Source organism: Vigna angularis, chromosome 3 (genome assembly GCF_016808095.1).
Source record: "Vigna angularis cultivar LongXiaoDou No.4 chromosome 3, ASM1680809v1, whole genome shotgun sequence".
NCBI lineage: Eukaryota > Viridiplantae > Streptophyta > Magnoliopsida > Fabales > Fabaceae > Vigna > Vigna angularis.
In genome coordinates, this window is record NC_068972.1 from 4,074,149 (window position 1) to 4,101,354 (window position 27,206).

The 27,206-nt window shown below is 34.2% G+C and overlaps 2 protein-coding genes across 9 annotated transcripts; both read right to left on the reverse strand.

The window, feature by feature from the left end:
• Positions 1-158: 158 nt before the first annotated feature.
• On the reverse strand, positions 159-967 carry LOC108325838 (phytosulfokines 3). The gene is made up of 2 exons (XM_017558922.2): positions 655-967; positions 159-558 (listed from the first exon to the last, which is right to left on the reverse strand). Exons 1-2 carry the CDS (start codon positions 784-786, stop codon positions 433-435), a joined length of 258 nt encoding a protein of 85 aa, XP_017414411.1. The 5' UTR covers positions 787-967; the 3' UTR covers positions 159-432.
• LOC108325837 (pre-mRNA-processing protein 40A) lies at positions 676-26,080 on the reverse strand. 8 transcript variants are annotated; one of them, XR_008247601.1, is made up of 33 exons: positions 25,910-26,080; positions 25,560-25,614; positions 25,409-25,477; positions 24,974-25,321; positions 24,712-24,885; positions 24,541-24,617; positions 23,169-23,238; positions 18,119-18,171; positions 17,978-18,035; positions 17,509-17,876; positions 17,343-17,415; positions 17,159-17,254; positions 17,010-17,078; positions 16,810-16,887; positions 15,297-15,383; positions 15,169-15,203; positions 14,951-15,056; positions 13,479-13,559; positions 13,308-13,400; positions 13,151-13,204; positions 12,935-13,051; positions 12,651-12,749; positions 11,827-11,874; positions 11,595-11,687; positions 10,706-10,813; positions 10,543-10,607; positions 6,376-6,478; positions 5,436-5,720; positions 5,207-5,325; positions 4,663-4,772; positions 4,426-4,538; positions 3,212-3,249; positions 676-740 (listed from the first exon to the last, which is right to left on the reverse strand). XR_008247601.1 is itself a non-coding variant. In XM_017558919.2 (29 exons), the coding sequence occupies exons 2-29, from the start codon at positions 25,590-25,592 to the stop codon at positions 5,203-5,205; spliced, it is 3,063 nt and encodes a 1,020-aa protein (XP_017414408.1). In that variant the 5' UTR covers positions 25,593-25,614; positions 25,910-26,080; the 3' UTR covers positions 4,970-5,202. The 8 variants fall into 8 exon arrangements, 4 of the variants coding, with proteins under 4 accessions (XP_017414408.1, XP_017414409.1, XP_052730274.1 ...); XR_008247602.1 differs by lacking the exons at positions 676-740; positions 3,212-3,249 and adding an exon at positions 2,820-2,838; XR_001831883.2 differs by lacking the exons at positions 676-740; positions 3,212-3,249 and adding an exon at positions 3,390-3,716.
• Positions 26,081-27,206: the final 1,126 nt, after the last annotated feature.

Here is a 27,206-nt window from a genome sequence, read left to right on the forward strand (position 1 = left end):
AGCTGATGCAGAGCTTCATCATGCAAGCTTCCATTGTCTTTGATATGACCAATCAAATTGCGACCATGCCACTAGGCACCCACCACCACCCCCTCCAAAAAAAACATACTTTTCGGATGTCCGAACCCAGTTTCAAAAAAATTATGGATGAATAAAAATAAGGGTAATATCCAAATTTATATCAATCAAAATCGACATCCACATATATGCATCGGTTTACAATATGAAACAAAAAGGAATACTTCTTTTAATACAGATTATAAGAAACTCCTATCAGCAGCTGCAGGAAAAGAAGGAAAAGAAAACTAAGTGTTTCAAAAGTGGATTATATATATATGTATGTATGTGAAAAGTATTGCTTATGCATAATTACAATGATAAGCGAGGGAGTTATATATAGCTTGCATCTGATATGAGAAACAGGTATGAATCTCATGGTTTGTGGTTCTGTGTGTAGATATAATCCGTGTGAGCCACAAGTGTTCTTCTCATCAAGCAATCTTCTTCTGAAATACCATCACAACTTTCCTCCACGTCTAACTTCTCCTCTTCCAAAGCCTTAAAGCACATACGAGAAGAAGATTATTAACAACTGAATAACACATATGATGTATGTAACTGTTCATATGATATGAACTAAGAAAATTAACTCACCACATGTTGAGTTTTGGTTGAAGTGAAAGAGGAAGAAGCAGGGCCAAGTCTTCCAGCATATGTGGAGGTTAAGAAGAGGAATAACACTGCAAGGCAAAGGGTGGCACTAATGACCTTAGACGACATTTTCATTCTCTGCTTTCTAAGAAAACCTACCAACTAGCAATTACTGTGTGTATCTTATATATGTTGATCGTGCTCCTAGAATATGACTCTATGATGAATTTATATAGATGGTAGGTGTAGGGGCAGTAATGGAACTTTACTCTTTGGATTGTTAACAGTAGAGTCCCGTGTTCGCGTGTGTACATATAACTATGCAGAACTTTTATAAAGAGAATATGAAAGATGTATAAAATTCTTACTAAAATTTAATGCGTAAGAAACTGTTACAAAATCACTACCTTATTGTGGTGGGGACTGTTCTCACTATTTTTTGCATTTAAAATACTTTTAGAATGTTCTTTCACGAAAGAATCTCTTTTGACTTTTGAAAGATGAATAATGTTTATGCTACGACCATTCAAGATCAGTGTGGAAGGTGTGTCTGAGACGGATAGTTGATTTAGAGTTGTACATCTAGTGATCATGGTATGTCATCAAAAACTAAGATTTTAAGTTTTCTTATAAATATATATATAATGAGATTTGACAGAGGTTATGAACGTGTGGTTTTGACAAATTGCACGAAGCCTGACAAGGAATGGTGGCGGATTTTTTAAAAATAAATATTGACTGAAAATTAACATAAAATAAGGTGAAATTTATGGGAGAACACTACTATATATGTGATGTTGAAGATAGTTTTTCGTAACAGATGTTACTTTCATCTTTAATAGTACCATATAACTTAAGATGTTAAATAAATGCATAAAATAAAGTGTTGTTTATGCATTGTAACATATAATTGAATAATTATATCAGATTAACAAGACTTTGTACTTCAAAATATTTGAAAAAACATAATGCAAATAATCAGCGGCAACAATTGAACGTATGCCGGCCTTGGAGTATTTAAATTGGTAGAAAAAAGAATTTCCAACATCATGTATGGTTATTTTCACTCGAAAGTGCAAATGTATATTTAAGCATAAAATATGATGTTGCTATGCTATGATTCGCTTCAATATCAGCACCAGAGAATAAGCTTTTAAAGCAATTTTGTTTTATAAAGAAAGTCCTGATAGATTTATTTCAAATTTTATTTAAATTGTGTTATAATTATCTGTATAAATTCATTGGATAGCAGGAAATATATTTTACTCACCATCTTAATGACAACCACTTTTAAGAAAGTTAAAAGATAATAACTAGTATTGGATTTTTCTTTGTTCAACCATTGTAATATTCAAGAAAAATGACTTTCAATGTGAACCAAAGCATTTGGTGGCCCTTGGAATTTAAGTTGTTAAGAATTTGTCAAAATGACATTTCAATATAGAGAAAAATACGTTCCTCTATAAATTAGATCGACATTATTTCTCTTCCAAATTTCCTTCCAGAAAAAGTTGATTAAAATATTAATAACTTTTTATAATTATTTGGCTTTTTAGTTAATGGGCGACGTTTATATTTAAAAAAATAAATTTTGAAACTTTACTCTTTCCAAACACAAGTAGGACCGACTGCAAAAATAAGGCATCTATAGTGATTGGTGAAATGGTCCCAGTAATTGAGATGATGGACTTTTTTCTCATGCGTGTTATGCATAGCTTCATGTTTTTACTTAATCCTTTTTTTTTCTTCCAATATAAAGCTTTAAAATATCAATGGCCGTGACATCAACATGATAAACCAATTCGTGACAAAACAATCATGATGTGCATCCACATGTAATGCAAAATTGATTACAGTGATTTTTAAAGTTGCACATGAAATAATATTTGGCATGTCTAATGGGGAACATTAGCAGCTACAAGCAATTAGAGTGCACCCAGTGGCACTACTGGATGACGTAAAAGTACCAAAAGAAAAGTTAGAATCAAAAGCATGAAATTTGAAAATGGAAGAAGCTTTTCATTTATTATTCAGCTTTTGCATTTCTAGAGATGATCTAGCTCAGCATCTACCTTTCCATATTCACGAGTTTCTTCTTAACAGGATTGTCATTTTTGTATTTATGAATGTTGTTGGCGTGTGTTTACCTTTGCAACAGATGCATGTATCGTAGTGACTTTTACAAACCTGAAATTTATGAATTCCAGATTGATAAATCTGTTATACAGAGTTTTATATAAGCTCTGTTTTTCCTCTTTCTGTAATAATAAGTTCCATCCCTTTGCCTTTCGATGCCGGTATAATGTCTATATTTAAACCAATTTTTATTAGAATTAAGAAAGAACTCGTTCTAACTTTATCTCAAACTCAAAAGTTAGGTTCATGTACTTTCCCATGTAGTTAAGGTTTGAACACTAGCGATTAGGCCATTCTTAGACCTTACTAGAATTGAGAACAAACCTAACTCATTGCACAAGAGGATTGGAAAAGTCATACGTAATAAATGGTATTTTGCTCATATACCAAGTTATGATAGTTCGGTGTAGGATGTTAACATTACCAGCTTTGAACTTGAACCAACCAAGCTTTTAAGTGAACCTGTACCAAATATAAATATAATTGGACATCTGAGACAGATTTTCACATAGATTAAGCAACTGAGGTGGTCTACAATGTCAGAACCCACAAGTCACAATCCAGTGGCGTCCAATGCTAAAACTCAGAAAATTCTGCAATAGCCCAAAACTTCATCATTTCTCTTTTATTAAAGGCTTGATGGTACTAAAGAGCGGAGATGGGGGGACCGGATTATTAAGTGCATAAAGGGATCGATTCAGAATTGTGCTGCGCAAGTCTCCCACATTAATGAGCTGGTTTCGCTTGTCCACACATAAGAGGCAAGTAATGCATATATTCCACTTTTGACTTGGTGTATGTGACTAGTTAGTGATTAATGTTGTTGTGAACTTAAAATTCCAACATGCAAGAGAAAAAGATAGAAATGAACCAAGTTGTGACTGTTTCCGAACTCTTTCAATCTGGGTGAAGCACCTCAGTGCTTGTGCCTATGACACCAAATTGTTAAGTACTGGTTTAGTTGTCATAATGAGATCGTATTCAAATCAGGGGGGGAAAGGGGAGAAATTGATTGGAATGACGTTTATTTAAAGAATTGAAGATAGGACCTTAATTGTAACTTCATACTCATTTTATTTCGAATATGTTTGTCATGATAGACGCCAAAAAATGACTTGAGGGAATAAGTTCTTACCAGCAAAGTTATTGAAAAAAAGGGGGGAAAGATGAAAAAGAGAAACGGATGGAAGGGTGGGAAGAAAGGAATCAAAAAAAGGCGCAGAAAGGAATAGCGCAGCTGTTGTGTGGCCCTACCAAGAGCGAAAATACTTGGAAATCTTTATTATTCATTACCATTTTTTCTGTTTGAAATACTAACTTCATTCTTCATACTGTGCCTTGGTCATTAAAAAATGGTAGGCTAGAAGCTATTTGTGGAAGAATTCTTCGGTACTAACAGCGAAAAAGGCACTTTGAACCATAATCTGATACAATACGTTTATCTCACTCTCTATAATCTATATTTTCGTGCCAAAGAAGTTACAGTAAATTCCTTTACCAAATAAACTTTATCTCGAAAAGTTAATTCAGTAATAATTATAGTAGGGAAAAACAGTATAAATGAAAGGGTAGTGCCTAGTGTCAACTTCACTAATGATAGATAAAACAACGCAAGTCAAATAAGCGGTGCTTGGTTACCTGATTAAGAGAATGATTTCTCGATTATGGCAATTTCGGAATTTCCAATAGCTGGCGGTGCTAAGCATTTCCCTATGTGCCGACTTCTGATCACAGGCCAGAATGCAGATCAACTGTAAATGATAATGGTTTAAATGTAGAATCAGCTGCAAACCATTAGCACAAAACCTTGTAGAAATCTTAGGCCATGTCATAAATTTTTTGTGAATGTAGGTCCATAATGAGTTTTGGACACACCTATTTGTGGTTATGAATCAGGTTCAGCGTAGGAAAGAGAAACAATAATTGTTACAGGAAATCAGTGACATAACACCATCGCAACATAACCAAGCCCGATTCGTTCCAGTCTGCACTCAAAACATTTGTCTAAGATTCAGCGTTAAACTACAATGATATTATTACATATGGACCAAAATGAAATCACACAAGTGCCAATAACCCTCCTAATTGAAGCTAACTCAGATATGGACCAAAATGAAATCACACAAGTGCCAAAAAGATTATTCAATTAGTGATTTTTGTGATACACAAAATTTGAAAATGATTTTGTGAAAACTGGACATGAGAATGTTTCATTTATCAATCAAAGCAAGTTGCAACAATTGGGATCCTCACGTGAGAACTTAACCTTTCATTCTTGTAGCAAAATCTACAGTGCAGAACATTAGAACACTAGTAAGTTCTCTTGAAAATTTGTTTTTGAACCTTTTTTTGGAAAAATAATACATATTGAGCTAAACAAGAGGTAATCACAGGAGATTGAATAGAATAATATGGCTACCATCTATCCACACCATCTCCAAATTCCCCATCTTCAAGATCTCCATGATCACCTTCTCTGCGGTGGTCTCTCTTGTGTCTTTTGTGGCGTCCTTCATCTGATTCATGGCCAGATGCACGCTGCTCCACCAAAGGAAAAAATGCAACCAAAAGGCAGAAGACAATCAGTTAACATTAAATTATAGAAATTATTAATATCTTTAAGACAGAGAAGTCGTAAATCTACATACGCGCTTTGACTTCTTTCGGTCACTACCATGACCGTGAGATTTCTTAGTCTTCTCTTTATCCATTTCGTGCTCGGGACTATGACGCTGCTTCCTTTGTTTTCTACTATCATCTTCAGACCTTTTGTTTTCTTTGGATGATTGGATTTCAGATAACTCCATACTGTCACTGTCTGCTTTATCCTTCTTGTGTGCCTCATCTTTCCCTCTTTCACGCCCTCCATCTTTCTCCCGTCTTTGCTTCCCTTTCCTTCTCTCTCTTTCCTCCCTGTCTTTTTCCTTCTTCATCTGCAGAAGAAATAGTATAAGCCACTCAGTGACTCCTCTATTGAAAGATTTTATGAATAAAGAATTCATATCAGTTTAGGATATTGATATCCAGATTTTGACACTACTCCATGCCTGACTAAAAAATATATTCACAATCAATATAATGAAAAACTACAGAGGATTTGAAAATAATTTATAAACTCAAATTACTATGATATGCACTTTATATTCATTTGGAAAATTCACTCGTTTTCTTTCTTAATGGTAGAAAGTTATAGTAACAAGAGTGTATTAAAAGGAAGTCATCTACACCTTAAAAGAAAAAGATAGAACAGCAAAACTTAAACATAAGAACATACTTTCGTCTTTAATAATACTTCATTTAGCAAGATGTCCAGATAAAAGTAGAACAACACAGATAAATCGGAAAACTCTAGCATACATCACAATTCACGATAACAATTTATGATAACTGATATTCCTAGCTATTGAACTATGCAACAATCAATGAGCCGACTGGATTATCCACATCAAATTTGCACTCCTTTCTTCTTTATTCTACCCTATAATTGTGAGGGATTTGCAACACATATAAACATGTTATTATTCACACGTAAAAGAAAATGAATGACCCATACAATTCTCAAACACATGCAATGAGGAAAAATTATACCCTTTCCTCCTTCCGTATCCGCTCACTTTCCTTTGCCTCTTCTTTAAGTTGTGCAATGTACTCCTCAAATACTTCCTTGCAAAGGCTTTCATCTCCAATAGACCTAATAACATGCAAAATAAAGTACAAATAAGAGCTTGAATGTTTTATAGGTTAATTCTAAGAAGAAAATCCCAAAGAACAATGCAAAGCAGAGAAGCTCAAACATGTTACTGCAAATCACATAGTGCCTTCTACACTTTACCTAAGATATATACAGTTGTTCAAGACATTCATCATTATATAAGATAACCAAACCATATCCAGATCCAATAAAAAAACTCTATATAAAATGTATTTTAACTGGAATATTCTTTGTCCATATTCAAAATTTGGTTGGATATCCACATTTATCCAAGAAACATTTTAGCAATGATCCTCTGATTCTTTTTCTCAAGAAAAAAATCCTCTGATCCTCAAGAAACAAAGATCTATTGCTAAGAGGTATTCCATCAAATATGTTGTAAATAGCACATCATTAAGATAAAAATATTCTCAATTTATGTTGGAAATTCCACACCAATTAGAGATATGATTAAATTATAATATATCAGTGGATGCAAACTCGATCTCAAGGTTTAGGCTTTAAGTCTACTTGTTAGGTTGGTATCACAACTTCTTTAGCAAGGTTTGTTAAATATATTTCAGCACCTACAAATATTTAGTCACACATTCAAGATATTTAAGCCTTAGCATGATAAGGTGTGATAGAGATCTCACACTGATCAGTGAAATAGACAAATTATAGTAAGAAGTGAATGCAAATGGCACCTTAAAAATCAGTTTTGTGAAGTCGAGTTTGAACTTTAAGTCCACTTTCTAAGAATCTCCTTAGTACTTAAAAATATATTCAGAATCTTCCTATTCATTCCAACATATTTTTATTTCTTATTTTAAAGGATTTGATTATTACAAATAGAGATGATAAGAATGTAATTGGTGTGATTGTGATGGATACAATAATTATTTATTTCCTTACATAGTTCAAGTAAATGCTGCTTCACAGTTTCTCGTCATCGCTGGAGTTGGTTTTGGGCATTTGGCAATGGGAGGCACCAAACTGGGTGGAGTCAGTTCTCAGGATTGGAGGGTGGAGTGAATCCAATTCACCCCAAATGGATACAGGTTTGGGTTCAGGTTCTGAAGTGGTTAAGTTCAATAATCAAGTGGTGCTAAATGCTCCAGAAATATAGCTAGATATCCAAAGAGGTTTCAGATGCTTTGGATTAAACACAAAATCCGCTTGTAACTGGATTTTAAAATCCAAAACCACTTCTGGAAATAAATTTAGGACGAATTTTAAAAACTTGTCCACACTGATGGATTCATTTTGAATTAATCAAACCATGCAGTTCCCTGATCATATTAATAATACTCAAAATCAATAATCCAAATAGTTTACTAAAAAGTTTCAATACTTTAATTAAAGAAAGCATAGTAGTCTATGTGTCTGAACCACTTAAATGACACATCACTTGAATCAAAACAGCCTATTATGCAAATTAAAAAGAGTTATTCCAAAGTACAATAACAATGTGAATATCAAAAGAAAAGGACACTGGCCCGTCCTCAATCTGGATCATTTCTTAAATTCGAAAAAAAAGGACCAGATCTAGTCACTGGTTAGATATGCAAAAGAAAGAAGGCTTGAATTCTCCAGGAAAACAAAGCCAAACACCTACGGTGGAATTTGTCAACCGAACATGACATATTTCCCCCTTGAGGGCAGCACCAGACACTATTTGACTGCAATCCCAGTCAGCACTGCCGCAAGAGAAAGATAGAATTGTATGGCAGGATAGTAGGGAATAGAGGTGGCGATACAATGCTGCAGCACAATGGTGCCACAATTTTCTCGCACTTGATTATTCTAAATTTAATATGGTAAAATAGGATATCAATCAAAAGTAATAAAGCGCTAGAACAGCACCATACAAATATTTGGATGCTCTGATAGTGTCTTTGGATAGAGAATTTTAAGAGGGTAATTCATTTTTATAAAGAATCTGAAATGTCTTATGACAAAAATACATGTTATTTGGGTAAGGAATTTCAAAAGAAAATAAAATTCTACAATTTTATGACTAATTGGGTCACTTAAAATTAGAGAATTTCAAATTCCACCTAAAAGATAAGAATTTGGAATTCTTCATTGCTCTTTGTATTCTCTCCTTAGCCTCCCCTACATTGTTGGGATGACTATCTTTTAAATGATGTTGATGAGTTATTTTTTATTAAAATTGTTAGGATTATTTTTGTTGATGTAGACAATTGTTATTTCTCGCTCGATGATAACCGTGTCATCTTGGCCATTGTAGGGGAGGCTATTTTTTTTTACAGATGAGAACTAGATTTTTTCAATTGACTTCAATTGTGATTATCTTTTTGTTAATGTCTATCATGATTATTTTTTTAAGGACACTAATGTTACTCGTTATCAATAGTATGTTAGGACTTTTCTCTAATGTCGAATGGAAAACTTTGGGCCAACATTAACTAGGATTATTTTTGGTCATCTAAGGGAATTTTTCATCCAACATGGATTGAGAAGTCAATGAAAAAACCAACGTCACAAAAAATAACACCAGTCAATGCCAACATAAACAATTGTGATCGAAATTAATTATAAACAATTTCAGCCAACGTCAACAGTAAAAAAAAGGCTTTGTCAATATCAATTATATTGATGAATTTTGACCAAAAAATAACATGAACCAAGTTTGACTTAAAAAAAGTCAATATTGATATTTTTTAATTAACAATGGTTTGATATTTAAATAATTTTTGCATTTGGTGGTAATTAAAATACTTTTCCAAATTAGAAAATTAAAAATCATAAAATTTGAATTGCCTTATCTAAAGAAAACATTTAAAAAATGAAACAATTTAAAATGAGATCAGTTCAAATTCAAATGTACTTGAATGTCTTGGAAAAGGTGAAATTTTCTATCCAAAAATGCAATGCAAAGGTTAATTGAAAACTAACACTTGAGATTTAGCAAGTTTGTTATACATATGTGTGTATTTTACATCACAAAATCAACTGTTGAATTTTCCACGCTATTGTTATTGTTATAACTATACATTTCACACTTTACAAGAGCCAAATCCACCACGGCCAATTAATAAGGCTTATCAGTTTATACACCAGCTTGTATTTTTCCTAATACATTGAACATGTATTTTACTAGAATGGGCATCCACAGCAACCCTAACATCAAGAATATATAGCATCAGATGCCATATAAGAAATGGAGTGGGGTTAACTCAACAGAAAAATCTACCTGAATAGAAAGAGAATTGTCCAAGCTCTGACAAATATAAAAATGGTCCTAATTGATCAGAGACTTAACACTGTTAAAAACATCACTGGCTTTGTTCAAGCCTACATTTCCCTGTAATGGCTCCATTCCTGCTTTATGAAGAATGGCATGGATTCTTCATTTTGTTCTTCTTTCCTCATATTGGCTTTACTCTAGCATGCCTTGCCACAAGTTTGATTTACTTCATCCTACTTTTTCACGCTCACTTCCCTCTACTTTTCACTCTTGATCATCAACTTATCTTTGTGATCTGCTCATTATCCCCTAACCTATTCCCAACCTGGCATACGATCCTATCAATGACTGCAGCTATTATCTCCCACCCCGAATGTCAGTTAAATGGATGCCAGAGTTTTGATCGCTTCATTTGACCATGTTTTCATACCCTAGTAACTAAATGTCAGTATTTGGGTTTAACACAGACAATCCCGTAATTGCACAATGAAATGTTGGGGAAATCAACATCCTCATTTATAATTTATTGTTTTTCCTATGCCTATGTCATTGGTTGTAATTTCGAATTCCATGTATTTACCATTGTACAACCTTATGACTATAAATAAGGATAGCTTTTTTTTCTAACAAGTTCGAAATAATACTCAAATATTCATATGCAAATTAAATCCTTGCAATTAAAACACCATGGAATAGACTCCACTAAATGAGATTTAATTTCTTTTTTCCAAATATATACTCATTTATTTTAAACAATTAAAACCATCCTTAATTAAATAAAGCCTTATTGCTCCACTTTCACCCATAAAACAATTTATTCATGATGTTTAAATTTATCATTGATCCAGACCTGAACTCCTGGCTATCTTCAACAAGTGGTATTGAGTCCTCCCAATTTGAAGACACAGTAATGTCCTGCAGTGAAGTAAGCAAAAGAAATGCATATATAATATTCATTATTTCTCAACCATTACAATATAACAACTTAGACATTGATGTTCATGATACTGCACCTTGATAGAATATAGCAGATGAAAGAAATCATCGGCAAGACGTTTGCGCTTCTTAGCTTCCTTCTCCTCCTTCTCTTTCACCCGTTCTAGTAGCTCTTCAAACACAAGCTGCAGGATACAAATCGGTCAAACATGCATATATAGATTATATTCTGAACTGAAAATAATTAGAATCAATCTCTAAGAAGCTTGACCACTTCAATACATATGACACCCTTTATGGTCACTTGTAAATGAAAGAAATATTAAGGACTCTGGTAAACAATTCACAAAAGACAATTATGGATATATCAAAAACAAAGTAACTTTAGATTTCTCCAATTATCATAATAACCAGTTTTCCAAAAAAAATTCAATTATATAGACGAGTTTTAGGATGACAATCTAAGGCATTACAGGAAATCACCTCACCTTAAAAGGCAGTCTCAATGCATCATGAGAGTATACAGGGGTTTTCAAGCCTTATACAGTTGCACTTACATCTACCATGAATCAGATAACCACCAACACTGTAGTGGTCACCATAGTAAAAAAAAATGAAGACACGGGGGTATACAGAAAATGGTACACGGTTCATTTTATGTTAAGGAGCTAGTCTCCCTATCTGCCATTTGGGTATCGAGGTAAGATTGAATGTTCAATATTAGTGTCTCTCTCCTAGTATACTCCAACACGTGTACACATACACAAAATGTCAAAATAAAACCTGGCAAAGAAAAAACCATCAACTAAAGAATGGCTGAGAGAAACTAGTCACATGCAAAGTTTAATTCCCCCATTCATTCTAATAAACAGACTTGTAATTAGTGTTGAGACAAGTAAAGAAATTTAGCATATTTGAAACGCATAAAACAGAAGACAGAAACATATATTCCACCCATTTACCTACCTTTAAATTGAAGTCAGATATTGGAGAAGTACCAATGTCTTTTGATAAAGCTGATTTGAAGTCTTCAAACGTCCAGGTTGAGAATAAGGTGATCTGAGATACATGATAAATCATATCCATCAGAAAAGATTTGATAAGCAAATGAGAATAAGGTGATCTGAGATACATGATAAATCATATCCATCAGAAAAGATTTGATAAGCAAAAACCACTGAAGACTGATTCATCATACCTTTGCCAATTTCATTGCATCTTTTATTCGACTTTTTTCTTCATGATACTGTAATATACAAAACAAAGGAAGATTTCCGTTTTATGAGAACCACTTGTTAGCAATTGTAATTTTTTTCAGGATCCATGAAAGTAGAAGTCCACCAGCTCTATTTAGTCATGGCAGAACTCGTTTCAATATAACAATATATGTGTATTGTAATTGATAGGGAATGGAGAGTTTTTATGTAAGGAAGAGAAAAGGGAATAAAGAGGGGGAGAGGCGTTAGGCAGTTATGACCGTATTGTTAGTTTGGGCAGGAAATAAAGCTCCTATATAAGAGCTGTTGTATCTGAGTGATACTTACCTTTTGAATTGTATACGTGCAGACAGGATTATTCCTATCCTGTGGAGAGAGAACTTGGCTCTCTTGGTGGTTGTGGCTGTGCAGTTATACAAAAATATACAGTTTATACTTTCTTTTCTGGTTGTTTAGTGTGAGTGAGTGCGCATTAGATAGGTTTCCAATCCAGAAACCTATCAGTAATGGAGTCTCATTAGAACCCAATTTGATCTTTTATAGATGCGGGATATCTTTAACTCACCTAGGATAGTGTAAATCCTTATGGATGTACATGATTCCAACTAAAGATGTTCAGCCTCATGATTTAACGGGAGAGAATTTAAGAGATTCAACAAATAATAATACCTTTCTATGTTTTAAAAATAAATTAATGTATAATTGCATGAGATTACAGATCCTAAAAGGAAAAATCATAAATTTTACCCATGAAATTAGTAGAAAAAGTTCAAAGCCAACCATAAAGAGAGATTAGCATGCTCACTTGTTTATCTAGCTCTTCAGCAACATCTTCATACAAGTCTTTGGGAGTTGAACCCGATGTGTTTGATGCCACTGCTATGTAGGCATGTAAATCTTTCACCTACAAGACCACTCAAAAAATATCATCTCCATGGTCATTAATAAAAAAGTTTATCCTAGACAACAAATAAGAAAATGGAGAAAACTCAACAAGGTAATATTACGTAAGCTACCACAATTTAAAATTTGCATTTTAAAGTATAACAAAAGGTACAAATAAATAAAACCACAAAATGTATAATTAACCTTTGTATAATAATCACGCCAGTGAGTTTTTGCTGTAAGAATGCCTGAGGCGATATGCTCTTCCATCAATTTGCGGAATTCATCACGGTTTTTACGTTCTGTCTTTCTCAATTCTTCCTATTACGTTTGAAAACAGATATTACATATTAAGCAATAAACAAAGGAAGTAGGGGGTAGAATTCTATAGAGCCCTACAGAGGATGAACATAATAGTACCTTTTGAATCTTCTTCTGCTCTTCCTCTTCCTTTTCTAAATCACGTAAATAATCCTGAAAGGAATAATATAAATTAGATAGACACAAATTTTCAATAGTAAAGATGTTCATATAGAATGACAACTTCAATTGTGAAAATAAATAAAAAAGGTACTACCTGGAATATCTCCAAGCGATCAATTTTTTCAAGACAAGAACATCTTTCATCAGCCTCTAGGCGATCTTGAACTTTTCTCCACTGTGTACTAGCCTGTGAAGCAAAAGGTTGGATGAGAGAATAACAACATAAAAATCTTACAATTTTTTAGGGCATAATAAACCAATTTACCTTTATAAAGTCACAAGATTCCAAAAACTTTTTGTATTCCATTATATTTCGCTTTCGTTCCTCCTGTACCCTTGATCGTTCCTGAAAAAATGATTACATATTTATTTAAAGCACTTCAAAGGATTTTTACGATTTAATGCATTGATTACAGTGACAAAACTCCACTGATGGTTCCATACCCAGTAAGAACTGAAACTTTGATCTTTTCTTAACTTTTAATTCCTTTGTTGTTTGACTCATAACAGACTTAATTTTTCCATAATATAACTTAGCTACCAACAATGTTGTCAAAATTGCCAAAATGCACAATCCTGTGAGTATGGGAGAACCAAGAATACAAGGCCGATGATAGTGCATAGCATAGATCCTGAAGGTATTTGTGGTTTTGGGCAGGCTTACCCAATTCAAGATACCCAACCCATGTTTTTGGGCTTTCCGGGTTGGGTTTACAATAACCCAATTTTAAAAATTAAAGAAAGGCGACCCATTTCCCCTAGGGTTACCAAGAGCAAATCAGTACCAAACAACGTCCTGTGTGACTCTGCTCTGCTCAACTGTGCTCATCACCACTGTCGACCATTATACCGCTCCTGTCACTGGCAATCGCAGAGTACCTATTGTGGTCACCATCATTGCAACACTTTATTTGTAGTCCCGGCCATCAAAACAGATGTGTTGCTGTTCCTGACAACAAGGCTCACATAACCATTGCCAATAACATCATTGACATCAACCTTGGCGGACAGTGACACCCAATGTTAGGGGTCCATCAGTCTTCTCTGCTGCTTAGGTGGAGGTTGCTAGCTATTCAGACTTTTTCTTTTCAGTGAAGCTTCTTCTCAGTAAAATATAAAAATTTAATAAGATATTTCTTCTCAGTGTTATGTCCTTTAAATTTTTTAATATTTCTTCTATTCTAGTTGCCATTTAAAGTTGGAGTGTTCAGTTACACTTATAATTTTAGTAAGCAATTGTGAATTTATCAATTATAATGAATTAGTATTTTTATGACTTATGGACCTATGTTGAGTTCTGTATGCATTGGATCTTAATATGTAATAAGGTTTATCATGAGTTATTTTTCTTGTCTATATTACTTTAAATCTATTCCCAGTTGAGTTATGTTCCTCGTGTTTGACAACACTAGCTACCACTGACTCAAATCAACTAATCCTTCAAAAAAAGTTTTGCACTTCACATTAGCAAAATTTTGATCATCCCAGAAACATGCAGAATAGATTTTAGTTAATAGTGAAAAACAAAATTTATCTGTGCAAATATAGGCACTAGAGACTAACAACACCATATATCATACAAGGACATAGCACACATGTCTAATCCAAAGTGTTTACCCAGAAGCAAGGTCGGCATACTTAACATTAACAAATATGAGCATATATAGTAAACATTCACTCAAAAGTAAATGCCCAAAGGTTCTATAAATGGTTGAAGGATGAGGTAGCAGAACCCACCTTGTTTACAAGTTCCTCCAAGAAGCTTTCAAACATATCCCTACGATCTCTGTCACGTTCAACAGCCTTGAAACGTTCATCGTTTTCAAATATAGACACAGCTTTGCTGAGTGATGTCCAAAAGAATTAATAGCAAAATTAATAATTATCATAAAGTATATCAACTGGATGCAATGTCTCAAAAAAAAAACAACTTAAATATCATTAAAAAAACAAACCTCCATCTAGTGGATGAAGTCAAGTCCGTGGATTCCTGGAACATAATTTAATATATTAGAAAAAGAAAGGTGAAAAGGAAGCCACACATAACACAGCTTTAAAGAATCACTGAAGCGCATAAACATACTTCTAACATTTTTTTAAAATCCTCCCGTGCTTTTTTTTGTTTCATTCGCTTTTCCTCAGCTTCATGTTTTTTCCTATGATTTAAGTACTGAAAAATGAAAAAGAGAAATAGTGTTATCAATTTACCAACATTTAATGTACATCCAGAACATATTATAGAATCTCCCCAACCCGTGCATTTAAAAGAGATGTGAACATAAATCTTGTAGGGATGTATAAACATGGAGAACATAGTCTCAAGTAACCTATTCTCTCTTAATAACAATCATGCATAAATATATTCTTCTTATTCAGATTTGTTAAAATAGTATTTCGGTATAAAATTTTCCTTTCTAAGAAATACTGAGAATATGAGAAGTGTTAGTTAAATTGATCAAACGAAATAATGAGAATTGTGGGCTTAAAGATCATAATAGTTTATCCAGTACATGAAATTTGACCCCATCTCCACCTGTCTGTATAATTTCCTTGTGTTGAGGAGGACTTAAGCTTCTTTTATTTTCAAAAGTGCATAACAAGTCAAACATAATCTGCAAACATTTAAAAAAAAAATAGTTCCATAGATTGTATTTCTATAGCATACATCACATGTGATGCACACCTACAATACCACTTGACAGACATGTGAGCCTCTAAAGACAGTTGTTGATCATAGACACGACTACAGTTGTCAATAGTTAGATTGAGTGGCCAACCCCAAAAGTGCTATAGCATGTTCAGAGATGAAAAATGTATAAGAACAGATACAACATGAATATTTTATAGGACACAAATGCTCACAAATAAAAATATGTTCATAATTAATGATTAAAAGTCACATCACAATATGCCAAACTCACATTCAAGGACCATAATGGCATTAAATGGTAAAAAAAGCTCGAAGGTCGCAAGAGTCACTACACAACCACGAAATGAGCATAGGGCCTATAGAACAAAAATCTAACAGGCTTGGGCATGAGTAGTGGCAAGGAAAGAGAGGGTGTCTGAGCAGTAAAGAATATGAACAGAAACCCATAGGAGGATATTAGCTGACAATGTGACTGAAGAGTAGGACATTTATGCAGTGGGTCATGAATTGGCTCAAAATAAAGGAAGGTTTTAAAAATTATTGTGTGAATGATGAGGGATGAAGAATTTCAAACCCTATGTAGTTTCTGGTGCCAAAAATGGAGGGGAAATGACGAAAATGATAGAAAAAATATCTAATAACTCAAATATGTAAGCGAGAATGGGTTTTAAACAGTTTTGGTATAGTGCAGCAACAGTCACAACCACAGGTGTGACAAACTACTAAAACACAATTATCTTAAAACTAATTTCCTTCTCTATTATTTACACATTTCAAATTGGGCTTGTTCAAATCCTTTACAAATAGAACAAAACAATTGATACTTGCCCCTTACAGAATAAAATATGCCAGCTAAAGCAACAGTAACATAATAGGAAAAAGAATAAGGGAATAAAGGAAATTCTTAGAAGCAATAAGAGTTCTCTCCAAATTATATAAGAATTACCTCATTGAAAGCTTGCTTCCTTTCACCGAGTGTTTTTAACGCACCATACCTTTTATCATTAATTATTAAACGCATAGCCTAAAGCATAGAAATGTCCATGTCAAGCAAGCAAATCACATAACAGGAGACAGAAACATTTAAAAATTTGAAAAATGTATACAGGTGTGTGGCACTAAAATATATTAATGAAATCACTCTACCCGATCCCAAGTCCAGTCAGATCCAACATTTGCAGAATCCAAGAGTGCTTTGAAAGCATCTTTGGCCTCCTAATAAGGTAATATGATGAATGATTAGTGCCCAGGAACATAATACTGATAAAAATATCTTGAATATTTCATTCTCATACCATCTTATTTGCAAAAACAAGGGTTTCTGGCTCAACTGCCTTTGTTTCTGCAGCCACGTGATTACTTCTCTCCCCTATTGAATCCGTTTTACCATCCTGCAAAATTTGAGACAAATCAGTATGATAAGCACCAGATAATAAAAGCATCATCCAAGACATAACAAAACAACAATGAAAAATGTACTTCTTTCTCTTCTGCAGGAACTCCATCGGCAGAACCTAGAGCATCTTGATTTGAATCATTGTTAGTGTCGTTCCTACAATATTTATGGTACAATCAAATTACCATTCATCTACAGAAAAAATAAATAAATAAACACTGAACAGGAGATTAGTCAAAAAGACACTACGTTGGAGTTATAGCAGTGCTAACATCCGTATCAACAGCTTTATCACCTCCCATACTGGTATCTGACAGTGTGACAGTATTTACAGGTGCCTCGAGTTCATCCACTTTTGTTCCAGTTATAGGGGTTGAAGAAGGAGACGTAGATGGTCCAGAAGGCATCTCAGGTTGTACAGTACTTGTGGACGTAGTAACAACTGGAGCAACTGAAACAGGACTTGAAGGTTCCCCTTGACTGCTTACAGATATATTATCTGCATTTAGTGTTGCTTCTGCCACAGAAGGTGCCGGAGAGGGTTGAGTATGAGAATTCAGTAATGCTTCAGAATGTGGTCCACTGGCAATTGCTTTTTCAACTTGCTCACGGGCCAACTTGGAGGAAATAATTTGCAGGAATAAAATTAGCTCAAAAATTAAAGGCAGAAAATAACAGGAAGAATATTTGAAAGAGCATTGTTTTCTATGGTGGAAACCTTCAGTTCCTCGGGAATTAACCACTTAGATTCCTTTGTGACCTTGTTGTAGAAATACCTACAGAATATTCATTAAATAAAATAACATAAATGAATATCAAATATAGAAGGGAGAAAGACATTAATGGAACTAACACCCACTTTCGTCCATCGGGACTAATATACTCCTTCCAGTTCGTTGATTCATCCACTCTCTAACAAAATAAAAGAAAGCAATTAGTGGGTCATTTCTCATAAAGATATTTATTTCTTTTCAAAAGAAAGATTAGTATCTTCATTTTGTAATAGAAATTAGAAATTCAGGTCTCAGAAAGCAAGAAAAAAAGAATATCAAATCCAGAAAACAAATGGGCAAGGTAAAGGATAAAGACTAACTAACCAACTGACAACAAGCACTATGACAACAAGCCTATTCAACTCCTTATATTTTTCTAATTTCTAAGCAGCTAAAAGTGAAGTTATGTTTTATGGAATTTGTAGTTTCTATTGGTCCAGTCCCATATTCTTGTGTTATGGACTTCAGAAAATAAAAAAAGGATTTAGTATTTCCAAAACTGATCAAAACTGAATATACATAAATTTCAGAAGCCATACATTGCTTAGATAGTATCCTATAATAATGTACCTCTGAGAAATGTCTATTTAGAAGAAAATTCTAAATATTTAGTAGTAATGCTGATTGGAAATCAGCTTCCACATTGTTTATTCTTAATTCTCTTGTTTTCACCATATTCACATAAAATTCAGTGAAACAAATCATTCACTGGCAACTTAGTCAAGTCTGTCTTGCTAATTACAGTCCTCCCGACAGAGCATATTTTGTATAGATAGGACTATCTGAACCTTCGCTATGCAACTGCAACTCACATTATACCAAAAGTCCATTAAAAAAATGCACCTGTAAATTTCTTTTACAAATATCATTCACAGTAATCTTTCGAAGATCCTAGAATCAGACACTTTTTTACATGTTTCCTACTAGCATAATATTAATAGAAAAATCCAAGTGAACCAAACCATTTCACCAGCAATGTTGTCAATGTCCATCTTGATAATCACAATCCTCCCAACAGAGCATATTGTGTATAGACAGGAGTACTAAAGGAGTCATAGGGAGTGCACATGATGATCTGAATCTTCATTATGTAACTACACCTTACATTCATACCAAAAGTCCATAAATAAATGCACCTGTAAATTTCTTTTACAAATATTATTTACAGTAATCTTTCTAAGATCCTAAAATCATACACCAGCAAACAGTGCATAGAGGAAACAGAAGGCAACCTAATAGATTGCTGCCATAGCACAAAACCAGAGCTCCAAAGTGTGAGCCATGGTAATACAACAAAAAAGGGAAAAAAAGATTAACACCCATGTTCTAACAATACACTTGTTCCACACAAATGAAGATTAGCAACATTCTTTTGGAATTTGGACAAAAAAATTGCCACAAAGACATTCACTTCATCTATTTACAAATCATGATATTTGAAACTTATATTATGATGCAAGTACGAAAAGCTGTGATAACATTCAAGCAATATAGTAGATAGAGCAATCAGCAAAGACACACAGCACGACCTACCTCTCAATAGAGTAGCACAGCATGCACCTGTAAGCACCTTAAAGCTATGGGAGTAACACACGTAGATTTTAATAAGGTAAAATTGAAATATATGAAGTCCTAAAAGCATTAAAAAAATTGAATTGTCTGCAGTAATACTAAAAGACAAACACCATATGTTCAATATTAACAAAAAAGAAATTGTCTTTTATACTTGAAATTGTTAAGTTGTGACCTCCGAGTTTGAGTCTATTGACCTTATGAATTTTCAGTTCAAGTTTACTTAAATTAAATTTTAAAACATAATTTATATTTTAGGTAGAATCTTTTTTATCCATGCTATGATTGCATTATTTATACCCCCTCCTAATCTTAGGTAGGATCTTGATTTTGACAACCTTGATCCGATTGACACTTTATCAAAAGGTTTAATTCATCATTTGGTCCCTACTTTTAGGAGTTTGGTTCAAAGTGATCCTACCTTTTAAAAAAGTTCAGTAAGGCCTCATATTTCGTTAAAAAATGTTAAATATGGTCCTTTCCGCTCACGCCATTTAAAACATAACGATGCAAATTTCAACGTGGCCAAACCTGAGTGAGTTGTGCAATTTGATGAATACGTGGCTGAAAGAATTAAATGCAGAGAGAGATAATTAAATGACTGTTTGAAAAATTAAATGCAGAGAGAGAGAAACGTAAATGGCTTTTAATGGTTGAAGAGAGAGATATTGATGTATTGATTAGAGAGAGAATATTTCTCTGGACACTACCCAACAATGCACCAGTTTTATACACCCACCTCCAAATTCCACCCTATATCACCCTATATACTATTCCACTCAATAATAACTTAAAAATGATATAATTTTCGAAACCCATAAAACTAGATATTTCACTGTTAGGACAACATCAATATAACTAAAAGAAAGAATCATTGCTTATTAACAACAAAACCGTGACCATTAGATAACCTCTGCACCTCTCTCATCAATCTTTATATCTTCAAAGAAAACTCCTTTAGCTTCCCTAGACCTATTTTATAGACCCAAAATTTAAAATCTGCACAACGAAAACCTTAGCCTGTAACCCTTCACCATTCTTATAATCCACCCATGCAACCCCAGAATATCATTTGCGTACTTTACCTATCCACAAGGGACATAGCAGCACATGCACAACAACAATTTCATGCACTTGGTATTAACCATATTATGATTTCCCTCCCAAGGTAGGTACCACGAAAACCATTAAATGCCAATATCAAGAACCCTTTCTAACTCTCTGGATTCCAACTTCTACAGGAAGAAAATATAATATTTCTCTTCATCTTACCATGGCCCCCACATGCATTGAAACTCTTCACTTCCAAAAAAAAACATGCACTCATACCATTATGTGATGACAGTACATTACTCAACATTTATACCGCTTCCATACATTTAATACCCATCAAACATTCCATGCAATTACAAAATAATAATTTATTATACCCATAAACCCATGTTGGTACCTCTATTGAGAACACAACCCATCACCAATGCACTCTATTGTCATATTTCACTCATACAACACGTTAACACTTCCTACTCTTATTTACATTCTTAACCTAGCCAACCCACGGCTATCCTCCAAAGATTCACGATATGCACTTATCCCTTACTACAAAACCACATGCATTGTAATCCTTCAACCCGTGCATTCATATTCTGGGAATAACATCCCAAACCATTTTTTTTCCTTAGCAACCCACAATCTTCCAATTGGGTATACTATCTATCCACACCATTTCTCAAGATTAACAAGTTTCAAAGAAAACACATCATGCTCAATCAATACATCAAAAAGTTAACTCCCCTTACCTGGGTTTTCCAGTGAATTCTTTAAAGGCCCCTTGGTTCCTAGAAAATCCCATAACTGCACCAAGGGCCCCTACACAACTCCTTGGTACTCACAGTCTTCTTGCGCACTCTCTCGAGTTGTTCTGAAATGTAGCTTAGGGTTGCTTCTTATTTCGCACACAAGCCGCCGGAGGCCGAGAGTTCTTCCTCCCCCATTGCCGCCGTCGTTGAGGATACCCAGCTAATAGCTCCCCCGCACCCCCAGGTCTCGCCGGATTCCCTCCAGTACCCACCGGGATACGTCGGTGCGATTCCCCACCGGTCTCAGTCCGACAGTGGTGGCGACGGCGTGATGAATGCGTAGAGTTATTTGACGAATATTCTCATTTCGAAGGTCTATGACGTAGCAATTGAGTCCTCTCTACAATTGGTGCCAAAGCTTTCTGGGAAACTCGGGGTTAAGGTTTGGCTCAAGAAAGAGGATTTGCAACCCGTTTTCTCATTTAAGATTCGTGGAGCTTATTATATGATGGCAAAGCTTCCCAGGGAGTTGTTGGAAAAGGGAGTTATCTGCTCTACGGTGATTGTTATGTGAAGAGGGTTAATCCAAAGGTGAGGATTATTGGGGTGGAGCCCTCTTATGCAAATGCAATGGCGTTGTCATTCCATCATCATCAGAGATTGATTTTGGACCAGGTTGGAGGATTTGCAGATGGTGTGGCTGTTGGGATTTGCACCTAACTTACGTCATTTTAATTTTTTTAAAATATTTACACAGTGCAACCTCTTCAAACGTGCCACGTATTCATCAAACTGCACAGTTCACTCAGGTTTGGCCACGGTGGCATTTGCACCGTTACGTTTTTAACGGCGTGAGCGAAAAGGACCGGATTGAACATTTTTTAACGAAATATGGGGTCTTACTGAACTTTTTTAAAAGGTAGGATCACTTTGAACCAAACCCCTAAAAGTAGGGACCAAATGATGTATTAAACCTTATCAAAAATAGAAAAGCGTACAATATGAAGTCAAGCCAATATTAAGATTCTCCTTATTTAATGTAACAATATAATATATGTATTGTCCACCATTGAATATGAAGCACACATTAAAGAAAATAATCATAATCAGAAGAAATCCCTTTAAAAGTAAAAAAAATAAACACACATACAAGAAGGGAAAGAAACGGCACTTTCTTCTCCAAAGTAAGGCCAAACAAATAACATAATATCTCAAAGAAACAAACATAAGAAATCATGAGTACGAAGTCAACAAACATTACTAAATGCCCTACCCATAAAGAACTAATCCCTGATGATTGCTTTAAGGTCGAATAGTAAAAATAAACATAGGACAAGATCAAGAGTCTTTAGTCATTCTTGCTGATTTATAGAACGGAATTTCTATTCTAGACTAAAAATTGGAAAAGAAATTTCTTCTAGAGCATCACCCAAGGAAAACAAAACAAGTTGATATCAGACAGCCCAACCGGCATTTATCACAACACTGACCTTACAACAAGACGTAAAAGTCAAGATTGATGGTTGCCTGCCTGAGAGAAAATCAGTTTAGTAATGAATGAGCTAATGGCAGATTATTTTCACCGGACTTGGACAAATAGAAAGCACATAACAATTCTTGAATAATTTGACTCAGCTGATACAGTAAATTGACCATGAGAGATATATACACTGCAACCTTGGCAGAACCAAATAAATAAAAGATCCAAGGGTACAAATAACAAGTTGTTTAACAAAATGGTAACAAAATCAATCGCATAACTAACCTCAATAGGCGTCATCAATTCAAAAGGCTTCTCCCAACTAGATACTTTAGTTTTCTTATTGTAATAAAATCTGAAAAATTAATTGAAAAGTTATACAATTAAACTTGTGAACAATTATATCTAGAAGCCTATAAATGTTTCTTGTGCCAAGAAAATATGCATTACCCTAAAAAAATAGATATTCAATCCAAATTACCAAACAAATGTCCTGAACATTAAATAATTGACGGCTTCATCAAACAAGGGAGTCAATATATATAATTATAAGTATATGCAGGTAGTTTTGTGTGGGTGGATCTGGGTGAGAGCCCCCCAGCCTTGATTTCCCTCCAACCACTGTAAAAAATATTTCAAGCTCAATTATATGTGCCCAAAATGAATAGCGATATCAACCTAGTTTGACTAAATAAAAACCTAATCACACTTTACCAACCCCTGGTTTACATTTAACCATGATATCACATTATGCTACATTTTGATATGAGGTACTCAATAATGACTGACTGTTGTGTGGCTTCCGTTGACCGAGATTCAACTTGAACAGAAAGTTGTCTTCCTTTCCACTAAGCCTAAGATGCGACAGAGGTAGGTTACAAAGACACTATAACATTCAAGTTAGCAGAAATTTTGCAATTTAGTGATTAGTAAATGTGCCAATTAGTGAGGCAAATGCCATTTCTTGATTGGATGTCAGTCCTCAACCCTAGCAGCAATTGTGACAGCAATTGTGGGATTTCACATTGCAATCATGTAAATTGAAAGCTATTGTCAGTGTGTCATTTTCACCCTATGTTCCAATATATACATAGACATTCTTAGAGGCGAAAAACAACTTTTCCACCTTGGAACCGAAGATGAAAATGGAACCTCAGCCAAAAATCTAAATTGTCATTATTGCAACACAAAACCCCACAATTGTTGTCATATTTGTGGCAAGGCTCAAAGACTGACATCGTCAAGTAATGACACATGTTCCACTAACTAATGCAACTATTGCTTAACATTAATTTACCAATATATTTGCTTACTCAAACATCAAAGTGTCTTTACTGTACCGACCCGTATTCAATGAAGTAGAAAGGAACCGTCCATACAACTCGATTCTCAGTCAACAAGAGCCATAGGTAAAATTAAAACAGTATACAGTTAATATCTGGAGTAATTCAAATAAAACAATTCTTAATGCCAGTATACATTATTTTTTTTCATTCACCCCGGTAATATAAAACAAGACCCCAAAACCGTTTCCCACTTTATAGGATTGGCTACATGGATCCAACAACACGACATAATGTTCATAAATTATTTGAAGAATATGCAATATCAACAGCATTGTACCCTAGGAATGCAAGCAAACATTCAAATCCCTTACGTTCTTCCAGTAGCAGTGGTATGCTCAATCCAATCTGTGGAGCCATTCTTAGCTAGCTGTGGCGGGACAATGGTAGCCTGAAAGACAGAAATTAAATTTGCATGAAATTCTGCTTATATATGAGCCATAAGACTCAATCCATGTTATGACAAAAATAAGTAGGATACATACCGAAGGCATGACAGTTGGAACTAAAGGCTGTCCTCCACCGTTGCTCTGAAGAGTTGTCCCTGTGGTAATGCTCTGGGATGAAGAGCCCGTGAGAGCATGGACTTGGGGAACAGGTTGAAATTGCCCGGTAGAATTAAAATTTGTCTGCACTTGACCATAAGTAGGTGCTGCAAACTGTGTAATGGCGATCTTCAAATCAGCATTCACATTTAGAAAATTTGGCTTATCCACTACAAGTGCAACATACAGGCCAAGACTTTACCGTATATGATGAAGAGAGTGCCATTCCCGGACCACCTACACCTGGTGTGTAACCATTTGGAGCTTGAGAATCAGGTTGAGGCATCATTGATTCAGATGGGATGTGCAGGTTTGGGCGAGCAACCGGCATTGGAATTGCCTGCGAGGGGGGTGGCAACTGCGGACTAGGTCTTGGGGGTAACTGTTGAATTGGTTGAGAAAATTGGGGCTGTTGATTTTGAGGAGGCATGCCAACACCAATCATGGGAACACCACCAGGACCAACAGGTTGATGATGGTGATGCTGGTAATGTTGAGAAGGCATGGAAATGAACTGTTGTGGCTGCTGAGCAGGAACAACGGGTCGGAACTGCACAAACAGATATGTTCCTTGAAATAAATAATAATTTGACACAGAGCCAATACAATCACAGAAAACAAAAAAAAAATACATTACCTGAACAGGCATAGGTGGAGCATAATTGCGGGGAGGATCCACTGAACCGGAAATAGGAGGCCGAAGAGGCTTTCATGACAAAAACAAAACACATGTAAAAATAAAAGAGACAGAGGAAAACCAAAATTTCCTAGTTCAATATATACTCTACCTGTAAACCTGGATATTGCGGATTATTTGACATCTGAGCAGAGAACCCTCACACACTATCAAAAGAGTGTATAGTTATCAGTATCTTAAGAACCCCAAATATATCATTTTGTAAATAAATTTGACAAGTTTTGGGTGCCCATAAATTGGAATCTAAAAAATTACACAGAAACGGATACCCAAAACAATGTGCCTAAAAAATCACCGACAGAGAAGCTGTATGGAAGAGAAAGTCCCCGATACTGAATCTTCTTCCAACGGGGGTAAAGGAAATTAGGTTGCAAGAAGAAACGAGGGTGGAATAAAGTGTGTGTACGGATAATAATTGAGGAGAAGATGAGACATACGTACCAATTTATTAGGTTGATGCCTGCGATTGAGTGCTGGATGAAACGGTAATGGGGATTTTACAGTGAACAAGATGAGGAGACAAGACAAGAACACTAGTTATCTTGGTAATGGTAAGTGTCCCTCTTTATATCTTCTTGATTAATTGATTTTCCAAACCAAAACCTTTTCTCTCTCCTTTTTATTTTCTGCTTTTTCTTAGGGCAGATTTCCCAGCAAATAAATAATAGGAGAGAAACGGGTCGTGGACTCGTGGCCCATTAATTATTTTTTAAAATTAAATTATGTAATGTTTTTACAACAAAAAAAAACGTTTTAAAGTTAGATAATTTGAGTTTTTATGATAATGATATTTTTGACAATATTTTTTTTTAAATATTTTAACATTATTTATGTATCATTCTGTGTGATTGTTTTATGTTAGTGTTTATGATTATTATTACGTATTGTGAAGTAATTTTAAATTAATTACATAATGATATATTGATGATGTTAAAATTTTGTTAAAAAATGTTGTCAAAGTATCATTTTCTTTTTATGACTTTTAAATACACAAATTCCATTTCAAATATATAAAATGAAATATATTAACTGTGTCCCGCTAAAACTCATTGATCAATATATTAAAATTTACTTAAAAAATCTTAAAGATCCCCTTCTCTAAATCCCAACTATGTGTCCAATATAATCTTAGAACTTTGATCAATATTCAATCTCGTGTATTATTTATAAACCTTTTTTTTTCATGTTCCAAATCTATTACAAATTCTCAGACTTTTAGATAAAAATAATAATAATCTAAGACTTTAAAGTGAAATATAAATGACAAAAGGGTACGAAAATGTATAAGATTATATTAACTAAAAAATAGAAAAAAAAATATTAATACTTGTTCATTACTCATTTATCATCTCTGGTAACTATGTGTAATTTTCTTTATAATTTCAGTATTATTCTTTAAAATAACTCATCAATCATATACAATCAGCTTGGAATCTTAAAAAATTGTAAAATGATAAGACTTCAAAGTAAATGAGCATCTAGCTCACAACTATTGTGATGTTATTATGTATAACTAGTAAACTTTGATTTCAAAGTAAACAAGTATACTTTGACTGGTATATATTATTAGACTAAAAGAATTGCGTGCCCCTTGTCTTTAATTTTTATGATACTAAATAATTAAAACATATTTAAGATAATAAGAGAAGGCTTTATATAAACAAAACGTATTATCGTGTTTATAAAGGAATATTTAACAATGTTGTTGAAACATAAAAATACATTATTCTCCTTTGTG

Coding starts and splice junctions, on each gene's coding strand:
- LOC108325838 (XM_017558922.2), bottom strand. CDS start 786: ATGAAAATGTCGTCTAAGGTCATTAGTGCCACCCTTTGCCTTGCAGTG. Junction 559..654: donor CAACCAAAACTCAACATGTG/GTGAGTTAATTT, acceptor ATGTGCTTTAAG/GCTTTGGAAGAGGAGAAGTT.
- LOC108325837 (XM_017558919.2), bottom strand. CDS start 25,592: ATGTCAAATAATCCGCAATATCCAGGTTTACAG. Junction 24,618..24,711: donor TTCCAACTGTCATGCCTTCG/GTATGTATCCTA, acceptor TCTGTCTTTCAG/GCTACCATTGTCCCGCCACA. Junction 12,750..12,934: donor GGCGTGATTATTATACAAAG/GTTAATTATACA, acceptor GTGGTCTTGTAG/GTGAAAGATTTACATGCCTA.